A 14,212-nucleotide genomic window follows, 5' to 3' on the forward strand; every position below is an offset into this window, starting at 1 on the left:
ATCTTGTAAGGAGTGTTCAGTAAGGCATCCCAGTTCCCATCAAGTAGAACATACAAAGCTCATCCAGCTCTTGCCTTGATGTTTCTGTCATCCTATGTTTAGTTTGATTTTGAGACAGGATCTCACTCTATAGCCCTGGCTGTCCTAGAACTCATAATGTAACATGCTGACCTTGACCTAACAGGGATCCAATGGCTTCTGCTTCCTAAGTGCTGTGATTAAAGGAGTGTGCCACTACACCCAGCTCCTTTTATCCTTTACCAGACATAAAACACAACAGTTATTCTCACCATGTTTGAAATGGCACAAACATTTCTTGAAGTTCACAGGAGCAGACAGGAAAGGCTAGAAAAGAGCATCTGTTAACTGAAAACCTGCCTTGGGCGAAAAGCACAGTACCTCTAATCTATCTGGCTTAAGTATGTCATTTCAATTTAAATCATAAACATCGAAATCTCACACCTATATGATTTAAGGTGTGGTCAGTCTGCTGCAGTGAGGCCAGAACTTTTCCTCTAAATGTAGATATCTCCAAAAATAGTTTCATCTTCCAGGAGTCCTGGCTGCTTTTCTCTATTGAAAATGGAGCCATGCCGTATGACTGAACCAGGCTGCAGAGCAGCCTGGCCATATCCGGGAGCTGCCCCTGTTCTTTTTGTGCATTTTCTGTGACAACACCCCTCTTTCCAAAGACAAGAATAACTTACTGGATTTTACAATATTTAAATCACATCATATCAATGATGAATATAAAGAGCATAAACAAGTCCAGGAACAAATAACATAGTTTTTTTGGCAAGCAGATAGTTGCAGAACACCGAAAGGTCTGAGTCAAAAAGAGAGAGAAGCCTGTTCATCCACTCAGTAGCAATGGCCTTGGGGAGGTACTGGCAACATCACCCAAGGAAGGGCAGTGATGGTTAATGAGGCACAGTAGCTCAGGGTCCCATCTGAATACCAAAACCAACACACATGGGAGATAGAAAATGATGGTCTCTATGACAACAATCTGAGCAAAGGGGAAAAGCATAACTCAAGGTCAGAGTCTTCGCAATCTCTCCAAAGCCTGACTTTCGCACCAAGGAGAAGGGGCCATATTCTTAAATTGAGGACCTATGTTCCTTCAGGTCAACATGTCAGCCTCCCCCTGCTAGGAGCATGTCTGGGATTGGGAAAGATTAAATCAGGGTCCAAACTGGGAGATGTTTAAAATGCCTCATGTCTGTGGTCATCGTAGAAGCTGAAGTACACAGGGGGCCATGAAAGCTGCCAATGTCCCCAAATTGCAATTTGTCATACTTGCTTGTTGGCAGACAGAGAGCCCTATAGGACAATGAACTCGACCCCATCTGCCTCGCATTTAAGAAGTGGAAACCCAGTTGTCTTCTCCACAAAGCAGAAAAACCCCTGTGCTTCTAGTAGCAATTGGCTTAGGGAGGCAGGAAGGGTATTGTGCTCAAGACCAAGCTACCTACTTTTGGATGGATCTGGCTTGTAATACATGTGTGCCTTTGTCATGGGTGGAAAGTACATACTTCACTATGAAATAGGATTTTGCCATGGAAATATACAGTACTTAAGAAAAAATACCAAAAGGACAAAAGGTCTTGAAGCACTTTCAGGAAATAAAGGCTTCAGGGGAATGTAGCACCAGGCAAAGGTTGGAAGCATTGTTTTGTCAAAGCCAGCCTCTCAGATCTGCGTGCCTGGGGTTCAGGGCTTGACTGTTCCCTGTTCTCCTGGGCTGGCATCCATTTGCTTTTTAGGTCCTGCAGAATTACAAAGGATCCTTTCCAACTCTGAAATCCAAGAAGCTGGCTATTTACAAATACAAAACAAGAAAGGGCCTGGGGACTCAAACAGGGCCTATGCATGGGGGTTGGGAGGAATATGTGGACGTATAAAGCACCCCTCTCCATCAAAAATCCTGCCCCCCACACTGGCAAGCGCATGTGCCAATATAGTCCATGACTGAAGGCTGCTCCCACAGCTCACTAACTCACTGCAATGCCAAGTACTAGAAGGTTCTATCTCTTCACAACTGCAACTTTTGAGACGCTTGACATGATCACATTTTCCCCTAAAATGACACCCCTTTGATTGTGATCTGGACTTGCTGAGATATTCAAATGAAGGGGAGGTTCCGCATGAGGAAAGATTAAAAGAGATGCGAGTTGGACTCTCCTTTTAGTAAAACTTTTCTGCCTTATCATCCCTACTTCCTGTCAAAATATGCTTTAATTAGTTGAGAAATGTTTTAAGGATAAATGGTAAAGTCTTTGTCTCCAGCCTATCCTGGCAAGGCTGCTGTCAAACTAATCTGATGTCACCTCCAGTGATTCACCTTGCGCTCAGATTAGGTTTCAAAGGAAACAATGAAAGAGACCATTAGCAAATCCACCCCTTTCCTCTTGCTGAAGTGGTTAATTCATAAAATAATAGTTCAATAGCAGAGCAAGGAAAGGGGTGAATCCTAATGTGAGCCAGGCTTGATTCAGAGGCTTTGGGGGATACCATGGAGATATCATAGATAATAATAATGTTGACATGGATTAATTAAGGAGTATTGTTTCCAGACAGGAAGTTCTTCTTGAGCAGGGTTAGAACAGACTTCAGGAAGAACTGCCTACTCCTGCTTCATTTTATAGTATCAAGGACACTATAAAAGTGGCCTCAGGTGACACCAGTAAATGAGCAGGGTATCAGGAGGAAAGGAAAGCTCTGGCCTACCCAGCCTTGTTGCAAGACCAGGGGGAACTTGTGAGTTGTCCTGTAAGGTGTCACAAACCCTTCATCTGACACAGAGCTCATATGGAGTAGACAGGATGGATGCCAGTCAGTGGGGAGTAGGGGTGTGAAGGTGGCTTAGCTATGTTTTCTATAGCTCCCTCTGCTGGAGAGTTAGAAACCAGCAGGTACCAGAGCATCTCTAGTAAAGATGTCTCCATGGAAGCAACTGAGTACTTTCTAGAACACGAGTCTCAAGCAGGAGACACCTGAGGGTACATGTTCTTACCCAAATGATACTCAGATTTCAGGACAAATGAAGGAAACACCTTCAAATGATTGGTCAGGGTAAGAAATTAAAAAAAAAAAAAAAAGAAAAACATGATTGCCCTTTCTTAGATCATTCCTGACTAATTTCCCACACACACACCATTGAACACACAAAATATATGGTCTCGAAGACGTAGAGATACACAAGGAAGGGGGATTCTTCACTGGTGCCCAGTGTTGTGCAGACAGGAGCTGGTCAGGGCGACGGAGCAGGGCAGCAGCATAGCTAATGAAGTCTTATTGTGGAGAGAGGTAATGGCATTTGTATGCGGAGCCAGTGCCCGTCTGAGGCTATCTCCAGAGCCACTTGGAGCAGCAGTGTGGCTGCAGCCTGCATCACCCAACGATTATCTCTTAGTGGAAATACCCTTTCCAGTACTGCTTCAATTACTTCTCTTGTGCATATTGAGTTCTTTAGCAGTCTGAGCCGAGACGGGGGCAGGGGGAATGCGCCTTCCATCTAACATACACAGCTGTATTCTAATTCACAGTCCTTAAGTGGGGATGGGAAACAGTGACCCCGCAGACAATACCTTACTCAATGTTATTCCAGTGTAAAGGGACTAATTTTTTAATAAAATAAATTAAGTCAAGGGAAAAAAGAATAGCTTTGACAGGCCTCAAAATTCTTCTTCAAAATTCCCAAAGCTAATAATCCAATTTTTCTTAGTATTCTTTTAGAATCTAAAAATACACTATTCCCCCCACCCCCAGAATGTAAGGATTTCTCAAACCTTCAAAAACACCTCACTTTCCTTCTGCAGACACTGTGAAGCTAACAATGGTACTCAGAGTGAAAGCTACCCACATCCCCATATCTTGTTGGCAAAGCAATGACTTAAATTTTATTTGGAGCAGAAGAGCCTAGAGCAGCCATGGCACTTACCTTTGGTTAAATGAAGGGGTGAAAGTTAGAGAACCTTTTTCTGAGGTCTAAATTAGCACCTTGGGAAGAGGGAGCCTGTCAATTTCATAAGGAAACTGATGCCCTGTGCTTTTAGGGATTTTCTAGGGCCTACGCATGGGATTTGGATTTGCCCCTAATTCCTGAGTTGGGTCACAAAACATTCTCTGGGAAGCTTACAGTGATTTTCAGGTGCAGTGATTCCTAGGGCCTCTCAGTGGCCTCTCCTTTTGGCCAGAGTGTGCCAAGGACTCTGAAGCAGGGCTGCTTAACTCACTCCCAGAGGTATCCAGGAAGCAGTCTTCCTGTCTGAACAATGGAGCAGAGGAGCAACCAAAATGACAAGGGCAGGTGAGGAGAGGCTTATGATTATAACCAAGTCCTGCTGCCTGGGGGATGGGGCACACCAGAGTAGAATTCAGATAGGATGAAAGTCCTGTACTCTCTGGAATTCACTGCAATGTACACCCCAAGGAGAGAAAGCCGTGCTTATCACTGAGGCTAGAATGGCAATGTGTGACTGGCTACAGTTAATAAATAATTGGCCCCTTCTAATCCCAATGCATGATTTTGGCAAGTTCTAGTAGGATGACATGAGACATTGCTAAATGTCCTGTGACAATTTCATAGTCAGCTGGCCACATTTCTGTGTGCCTGGGGGTGTGTTCACAGGCAGAGCTTATCAGAAGGTCTTGAGTTCACGTCTGCTGCCCTGTGACCAGAGCACAGTTTTCTGAGGGCTGTGCACCTGGCTTGGCCTGCCCTTGAACTTGGGCACTCCCATAAAACATGGTGTGGTAGGTAAGGTGGACAAGCTGGGGCCTCAGCTGAGCATATCCTAAAGGTTAGGGGAAAGTCAGAGGATACATTCTGAAAGATCACTCTTTATCTGGCTTTGGATACTATGTATTTTAATATGTAGCCACAATCCATGGGTAATTTTTTTAAAAGTAGACTCATAATGTCTTTATAGTCTCCGTAATTGAATATTACTGAACAGGCAACTATGACACCTTATAGAATACATGGAAATAGTGCTGGGGAAGGATAGCAAATCTATATCTAAAAACTAAAAAGCTAGTAATTATAACTCACCAATACGTGATTGGTGTGAGGTCCATATCCTTATATGTCAATATATATTTTATAGAGATAAGAGATAAAATATAGCCATATACTATGTACATATTATATAATGCACAATAAACAGGATCCTACAAACAGAAGACATTAAATGTAAGACAACACAGGCTGGAAAGTGCAGCTCTGTGAGTTTGGAAGGGAGGAGATTCGGTTCAGTTCAGTTTATTGTGACTCAGTAAAGAGGGTGTGTTCTGAGAGGCCATCACTGGCTGAATCACAGTGAAAGATTGAGTCAATGTGGTGTGTGTGTGCCTCAGTGGATTCCAGATAGACATAGAGAACCCTTGGGCAGATTGTGGCATGCCAGGGTGTTGTACATGACCTGTGAGTGGGCAGGCAGACTTAAGTCCTCTAGAAAACCCATTAAAGGAAAGGGAGACAAGCACTCAGTTTAGATAGACACAGGAGCAGGATGTGCACAAAGTATCTTCCATTTTGGTCTTGGAGACTCTGGTGGTGGCAAGAACAAGACCCAGATATTTCAAGGTCAAAGGGGAAATGCCAAGGTTCTTCAGTGGGGTGGTAGAATACGTGGGTGCTGAGGATGGTAGCGTGAGAGCCACTGAATTAGTTGGCAGAGAGGAGGGAAGAATCTGTGTGTGTCTAGAAATATAGACAAGATGTAGAGTGCCTGCTAGATGCTCTATGGGGAAATGTTCAGAGGAAAACGATGGCTACTTTGGATTTTATTTCTTCTACTGCCTGGAGAAGTGGCTGAGAATATAGTTGCCTAGATTCCTCTAGCACACAAGAGAGCCTGGTCTGGGACAGTCCCCAACCACCAGCTGACAATGCTAGTGTTTTCCTATACAGCAGATATTCATCCAGTAGTCACCAGCACCCCCACTAGGTGCTGTACTCAGAAATATTACTTATCCCATCCAAAGACCCTGGATAAGAGCTTCCCAAGTTCCCAGTGCACTGGCTCTTGGGAATTGTCCTCCCTGTGAAAGACTCTCCATCACTACTTCACAGCCAAGGGAGTTTGGGTCCCCAAGGTAAGAAGATTTATCCACAGTGGCAGAGCAAGATGTGCAGAGTCACGGTAAGCACCAGGGAATCTGTGATCCAACTCAGAGAATTAAAAACAGAGGCTCGGGATCTAGGTCTCACTGGGCCGTAGGACACTGACAGGCAGGAGAAATGAAGGATTTGTGGTCTTTCACTTCAGAAAACAAGCAGGGACCTGGGGACCACACTCACATGGTTTTAGCTCTTTCCTGCTTTAGAATGAGAAGCAGAGAAAGGCTTCACCTGAGGCATTCCGTTTAAGGTAAAGACATCAATTGGCAGAATCTAAGTTTTGCAGGAGGTTCAAACGAGAGAAAAGAGGTGCAGGGATACTGTACTGCTGCCTCCCATGATGTGGCCAAAAGAAAGATTAATAAGAAACTTAATATCTTACCCAGGGAGGAAAGGAAGCATGGATATGGGCTGGAAGAACAGCCTGAGATTTAGACTAGGGCAAATTTTACTTCCTCAGAAATACACAGACTATACTGGAGATGGCTCAGTTGATAAAGTGTTTACTGTGCAAGCATGGGAACAAAACTGAACCTAACCTCAGAACACACATAAAAAACGCAGGCATCCTGCAAATACTTAAAATCCCAGCACTGAGGAGACGGGCAAATTCATGTAGCTAGCAGGCCATCCAGCCGAGCCTTACTTGGCAAGTTCCAGACCAGCTAGAGATTTCAAAAACAAAAAGAAATGAAACAAAACAAAAATGCACCAAACAACAACAACAAAAGGCATATGGCACATGATAAATGGTAAGTTAGTCTCAGGCCTCCACATACACATGCAGACATATAGAGGAACATGTGTATGTAAGCATCAACACATACACACATATACAAGAAATATACAGAATGATCATTTTTATAAACTCTCATAACTAAAACTTAACTTTAAGACAAAATGAATTAACCAAAGAAATAGAATGACTTTGCATCCTTTAATCATGAACCAGCAGGAGCCTCAGAGGAGTATATAGCCAAGGCTTTGCAACACTTGCAGACATGGCTACCCACTGGGAATCCCTAATGGGAAGCATTGTTTTAGGTTTCTAGAAAGAGAATGGAGGTACAGGCAAGAAAAGGAAAGCTTTGGAGGGGCGTAACAGTACGCCCTGTGCAATAGCTATTAACACAGAGTCCCAGGATCTTCTTTCTACTCAGGACAAGGGAGAGCCTCCTATCTGACACTGGAGTGCACTTATCCAGGAAGCCAGCCAGTCCCCAGCACCAAAGCAAATGCAGAATTCTCCAAACGTATTGCAAATCAAAGAAGGAACTCTGAAGATGGAAGATGAGGATTTGTAGTCAGGTTGCAGAGATTGTGTGTCACTGGGGTGGTGGCATGAAGCTGGAATGTGGCATTCCATGTTATGAGCCAGAGAAAGTACCCCAAGTGGGCAAAGGAATGCCCACAGGAAGCAGACAAGAAGAGATGATGACAGCCATCACTTTACACATAGAAGCAGATGAGGGTTCATTAACCCAGAGTAAACATAAAGACCAAAGCATGGGCTACTGACCATCTGCCAGGCAGGCCTCCCTAAACACTATGTGGCCAACTGGCTCTCCTCAGAAACGGAGGACCAGAGACAGATCAGCTATACAGCTTTGCATTATCCATGACCTATGTTCTTAGCAGAGGCCATTTGGCCATGAAGATCAAAGAAACCTTTGCTCTAAGTAAGCCAGAGATAACCAGATTCTTCTTAACCTCCTAATGTTGCCCTGTGTACTCAGCTGTCTACTTCAGACACTCCGATGAGAAGAACCTGCTAGCAGACAGCAGTGGGGGAAACAAAAAAGACATTTTTGCTACTTGACAGCCAGAGTATGTCTGGCTGATACATGCATATTATCCCCAGATTTACTGCAACCCGGATGACACAGAACAGGCAATGAGGAGAGGCAGGGCTCATGGTCTCTGTGTCACTGAACCCTACTGCAGGCATGTCCCAGCAGGTACTCCCAGGCTTGGTGGCCCTCTTCTACCAAGCCTGTTGCAGACTACAGCATCCTGGATGAGTACAAACAGGACTGTTCTCAACAGATAAAGTCGAGTCATTTCGTTAACAAGAACTCAGATTAGATTACTCTGTGATTACATGGTTCCGCGGTGTGATAAATTGGTTAATGACAGGATTCCCAATGTAGTTGCTTAATGGGAATTCAATAATTACAGGTGCCCAGGATTAGATGGTAGTCTAGCAAGTGCTGGCCACATGCTCCGTTGTAACAACTAAAAAGCTACGTGGGACAGCTGGAATGGCCTTGACACAGAGGATGTGATTCAGTGTTAGCTTGGCTAAATGTCACATCTCACAGACTCCTGAAAGGCTCTTATTGCCTAAGTGTCCAGACTGAGAATTCTCTAATGCTTTTTTTATTTTTAAATCAGCACCAGACTCAATTATAAAATCTGCAGTCCACACATAACAGTAAGAACAAAGTAATATTAGAACTATTCACTAATAGTGAAACAGTCTTTCTTAGACCTGCATGTCTGAGAATGTGTTCTTTCTAGAATTTGGTGAAACAGCAATTATCATTCCTTGAACTGGAGTCAATGGAAGCTCACTGATGATGTGGAAATTAACACAGCCCTGCTCCCCAGACTCCTGCACCAAGACAGGATCCCCTGCTTTCTCAGGTACCACTGCCCAGACAGGCTGGGATGTCAAGTTCAGAATGTCCTAAGGTTTGCACTTTGCACAGCTGTCCCTAGGAGGGGTCTTGCCTCTGCTGCCACACATTCTAGATAGGAGAACTCGAGCTCATGAGCTTCCTGGAACTAGGATCTGTCTCACAGAGAATTTCAACAGATTCCTCAAAGTTGTCTTCTGACTTCCACACCTGCGGTGCCATCCACACACAGGTAGGTGTGCATGTGTGCATGCATGTGCACACACTGATATACACACACACACACACAAATGATGAGAAAATAAGGCTTCTTATGGAAAAAAATGGAGAACAGCCATTAACTTTTCTTGAAATTAAAAAAAAAAAAAAAAACCCTCAGTAATATTACTGCCTTTGAGAATACGAAAAATGGTGTATGGAATTTAGAAGTCATAAACTGGCCCATTCAATAGGGATTGAGCTTATTTTTAAGACTCCAGAAAATACAGCTTCGCTGTTTTGTGTTTCTAAAATGTCGGAATTTGGCTAGGATTAATGGTTCCCTAAATAGATAGGATTTTGTGCTTATAGACAATTCACGGATGGTTCCCCAGCTACAGAATGTTATGAACAGTCACTTAAGTCTATTGACATTTAGTCTGGCATCTAGACAAAAGGAGAGGACATAGTGCAAGACTCCAGAGCTCTATTCCAAACCACATGATCCAAACAGCAGATGATAGGAAAAGAAGACACATCATCACAGAAAAACAGTGGGCCAGGGGGTCCAATGGAGCAGATTCTAGCAGACCAGGACACCTTCCCAAAGACACTGACAGCATTCCGCCCTGAATCTTCCTAAGTAGCAGTGTATGTTTTGAAACACATCTTGAATCTTATCTTGTTGACACGAACATCCTTGCACACTCCCCGTTCCCATGGCGTAATTACAATCTTGTATTGTTTTCACCAAGCACTATCTATGTTTCTTCCTGGGAAGCCGTGTTTGATAACAACAAAAACCTTTCAGTAGTGCTGAACCGATAAACACAAGAGCCCTCCCCAGGGTCCTCCCCTAGCTGCAGTCCATAAGAGTGTTTCAGACAAGCACAACTTTGCAAGAAGGCAAGACAAAGTCATGCCTTCATGGGGGTGTCAGCTAACAGGCTTCTCTGACTGGCGGCGGATGCACTGCAAGTGTATGTGTCATGTGTGTGCATGTTATGACATGTGCCCCTTACCATGTTTGCTGGCTAGCTAATCTGCATGATGTCCATGTGGACAATTCAGGATAGGGTGTTCGTTCTGATTTTCACATTTTCTGTGGCAACAAATACATAACAGACTTCGATTTAAATTCTTTGTATAAGGTGCATGTACATGATCTTGTGGTCATGTGCACACGTGTGTGCATGTGGAGGCCAGAAGCTGAGCCATACATCTGCCTCTGTAGCTCTCAGTTTTAAGTTTCATTTTTATTAATTTGGGGATTCTGAATAACGTATTTTATCAAACTCACCCCGACCCTAATTCCGCCAACTTCTACAAACTCAACCCATCAAGACCAATTGGTAGTGCTCATGTGTGGACTACCTCCCAAATCTCAGGGGTGACTGAGGAAGTGATGTCATAAAGTGTATAAGAGCCAGAAGTAGTGAATACAAAGAAGCCTCCTCTGTGCTCACCAGGGCAACTGCACATATGAACTCACAGCCATTGAGACACCATGTACAATCCCTCTGTCAACTTAAGCCACACCAAATCCCAGCATGAACAAGAGACGAGGGTATAAAAATCCTTCCCCCAACTGATGAGTTATTGGCAAATGACACCTGCCAGGAGAGGGAGAGTCAGCTTCGTGAGTAGCCTCTGTCTAATCGGCATCTTGCTTTTTGAGGCAGGGTTTCTCTCCGAACCTGGAGCTCATTGACTGCCAGACTAGCTGGCTAATGAGCTCCAGGGAACTCTGCCCAGCACGCAGCATGGGAATTACAGGCACACGCCACCACACTGTGGCTGGAAAGTGGAAGTTAAGGGTGGAGCTCACGTGTTCGTGCTTGCATGGCAAGCCCTGTCTTCATGGAGGCTTGCCTGAGAAAGTAACTTCTTTATCCAAAGAAAATGAGTCCAATCTGGAATAGATCCCAGTGCTTGAGAGTAAAACCATGATATGGCTGTTTATTATTAAACAGTGCAGTTATAGTATAAATCCATTCTGAATGATCACAGCCCTGATAGGAAGTCAGGGATCGCTGAGAGCCACACACTAACTCTGTGTTTATCTTTCTAGTGTCGAGCTGGACTTTAAGCAACAAGAAGACAAACTGCAACCTGTGCTGAGAAAACTGCACCCTGTTGAGGAAACTCAGGTCATCCCTTCGCCTTACACTCAGGAGCCTCACTCCTCCACGCCCAAGCAAAAATCCAAAACTGAGTCCAAAAAGCACGGAAGGTGGAAACTCTGGTTTCTTTAAGACTCGTGGGCTTAAGACCCAGACCGTCTCTTAAACCCACTGGAATTTAAGTGAGTCCTTTTCCAAAACGGATAGGATCAAGGGAACTGCGGTGCCAACGCGTGCTCCCTGCTTCTCGCCCTGCGTACCAAAAAGGCCTTCGCACCAACAGATAATTAGCAGCAAGGGAGTGACTGTCACCCCTTGGCAGCTGTCCTTTGCAGTTCACTGGTATGGGGTATCAAGTCTGAAATAAAACTTATGTAGTTAAAGATAAGGAATAACTCTAACCCCCCAACAGTGCCCCCTTACCTAAGAATGAGATATCAATGTTCCATACAGCAGGCTGACTTTGTAGAAAGTGGAACTTCTCATTATTTTTGGCTCTTTATTACTATTTATTTTTAAATGAAAAGAGAAAGCAAGCCTTGTGTTGGCAAAGGACTTCGTTTTTACCTTTCATTATGAAATAAGCAGGGGCGAGTGCAATTTTCAGCACATACAATTCCGGAGAAAGCACAATTTTTTTTTTCAAGTGGTCGGAGACCATGAATAATCTCGAAAATGTGACTCTATGTATATCTGCCTTCATGTGCTGTAGCGCTAAGCCAAGTGACCACATCTCAGTGTCACATTGACACCACAGATTTAGAACCCTCTTCATCTCCAGATGGACGACATGTTTACTGTTCATTTTCCAAATGGCCAGCAGCCAGGAACCACTCCCACCCCCACCCCGAGTCATGATATGCCTTCAATCACTGCAAGCTGGCAGGGTCAGAGCTACTGGACACTAAGCTTTCTTAGATGTTGTTTTTATTCTTTCGGTACCCAAAGGCCAAATGATGAATCTGGCAAGTATTGGAAAACAAGACAGAGATACACAATGGGTAATATAGTTACCTATAAATCATGGCAGAAAGTGCTGGTTCTTTATTTGTTTGTTTGTTTATAGTGGCTCAATCCCCTGAGATGGTCTTTATCCCTGAGCATAGCCAGGTGTTTTATAGTTCTTTTTTTTTTGTAGTTTTGCAATTATTATTATTATATCATTATAATTACATGTAGAGACATAATGCAGTAAGCTTTTCCTACTTTTATTTTTTTAAATCCGGGTTGGGTTATCTAGCTTTTCTTTCTTTCTTTTTTTTAATGGATAGTCTCTGTATTTACATTTGCTTTGTCACTGCTGTGTAAGATCTGACTATCACAGAGAGAAACATGCTCTCCTTAGCTGCTACCAATGGCCAAACTTATCATCGCCTACATTCAAGCTATCAGTAAACTGTATCAAATGGCAAACTTAGGGGAAAGCTGTGAATCAAGTGATTTTAGGCATTTTTAAGAACCTGCCGTATAATTGAGAGTTCTCTCTTGATTACACATGACAACATAAATCCCACCCCTTGTGTGTGCTCATTTCTTTGCACCTTTACAAGTATCTTTTTATAGAAACCAAAATCCTCTTGTGCATTAACAACGTCTCTCAGTATTCTGCTTCTCACGTAGGAAGTAGGGGTCTTCTTTTGTCTTTTGTTATTTTTCTTTTTGTACAACTGAAAACATTTTGAATTGTTTGTGAGTATACCAGGAAAACCTAGTCTTCGGTGTTGGTCCAGCACTTTCAGCGGGAACTGCATGCTGATGGCTGCCTGGCAGATGAGTCTGCAAACCTGCAGTGGCTCAGTTTTGGGAGAGGGTCATGACCTTCTTTGGATGGGTAGGAGCTAAGGCTCACCACATGCTTTTCCTCATTTAGTTCGAACCATTTGATTTATACAACAAGCTTTAAAGGAAAAAAAAAAGGCTAAAAGAATATTTTGTGTGAATACCCTTTGGGGACTACTCAAACCACACTAGAGGTATGCTTATTACAGTGCAAGGGCATAGGCATGTGCATGCATGTGTGCACGCACAAAACACACACACATATACACACACGAAAAACACACTTGTGCACACACACCTGCATGCACACACATGAGAACACATGCCTGTATGGAAGTACTCTACATGATTATAAATCCGTGGAAGAGGGTTTAACAGGCCTGTCGGAGAAGAGCCCTGACCAAGTTGATCCTGTACCTTGACGGAAGTGCAATTGTTTCATGCATACTAAACTTTACACACATGTTTCATGTTTTTATACTGTTTTTAACTGATGTTATAAAAGTGTTCACAACCAGTTTTCTCTTCCTGTATTTGAAGAATCCTATGTTCTCAAGGAGTGAAAGGAAGGGTTCAGCAGCCTTCTGTCCAGTGCTGCACATCTGTCTAGATGCAAGCATGTGTGACTACCTGTGATGTCAATGTTTCCAACCAGTCTAGGACCCTAAATAAAAAGAATAAACATGTGAGAGCCAGAAATGAAACTCTGAAGATAAACTAATTCCTCTTCAAAAGGAAAAGCATTTCCCCAAACTGGGAACAAAATATACTGTCAAACTCACTTCATAGCTGAATCACATTTTGCCAATGACAGAGGATGACCCTTCTCCTGGAAAGAATGAACTCAAAAGTTTCATACAAAACTAAATAAACCATTCAGTGTCCCCTCCTATGTAGATGTACACACAGCATTACGTATAGAGAGTAAATTATTATACTTGTCATTAAATCTTTATTAATTTTTAAATAAAAAAAAAATCAATGGTAATTTTTTTGTGTGGCTGCCAAATTTCTTTCACTACCTCTATATCTGGGGGAAGTCTAAGAAAATAATAATGGATGGATACGTGGCCTAGAAGGCACTCTGGTGGGGTCCAAAGACAACACTATCATGTGTCCTCAGTGCTCCCCCCTGAGCCAGAGGGAAGTCTGGCTTGATGCCTTTCATAGAAGTGAGCCAGAAGAAGAAGGGCCATGAACTTCATCATCTGTTAGCCAATTGCCGGCATATAACTCACTGGCAGGCTGGTTGCATAGGGCTGTTTTTATCTAACATGGTTACAAGCAGTGGAGGCAGCGTCATGCATGTAATGTTAGCTCAAGACCACAGCAACAGCTTCCCTCAC

General features: G+C 43.4%; 2 protein-coding genes across 2 annotated transcripts in view; one reads left to right on the forward strand and one right to left on the reverse strand.

Moving 5' to 3' along the window:
• INSYN2A (inhibitory synaptic factor 2A) overlaps positions 1 to 11,219 on the forward strand; it is a gene marked incomplete at both ends in the record, with an annotated part of 33,553 nt that extends 22,334 nt beyond the window's left edge. The window contains one exon of the mRNA XM_080912400.1: positions 11,036 to 11,219. Coding sequence (XP_080768526.1) covers positions 11,036 to 11,219 — 184 coding nt within the window. The remainder of the gene's footprint in view (positions 1 to 11,035) is intronic.
• Positions 1 to 14,212, reverse strand: part of DOCK1 (dedicator of cytokinesis 1) — a 475,815-nt gene that overhangs the window by 255,799 nt on the left and 205,804 nt on the right. The gene's annotated exons all lie outside the window — the stretch shown is intronic.

Source organism: Micromys minutus (assembly GCF_963924665.1).
Source record: "Micromys minutus genome assembly, chromosome: 2".
Classification (NCBI taxonomy): Eukaryota; Metazoa; Chordata; class Mammalia; order Rodentia; family Muridae; genus Micromys; species Micromys minutus.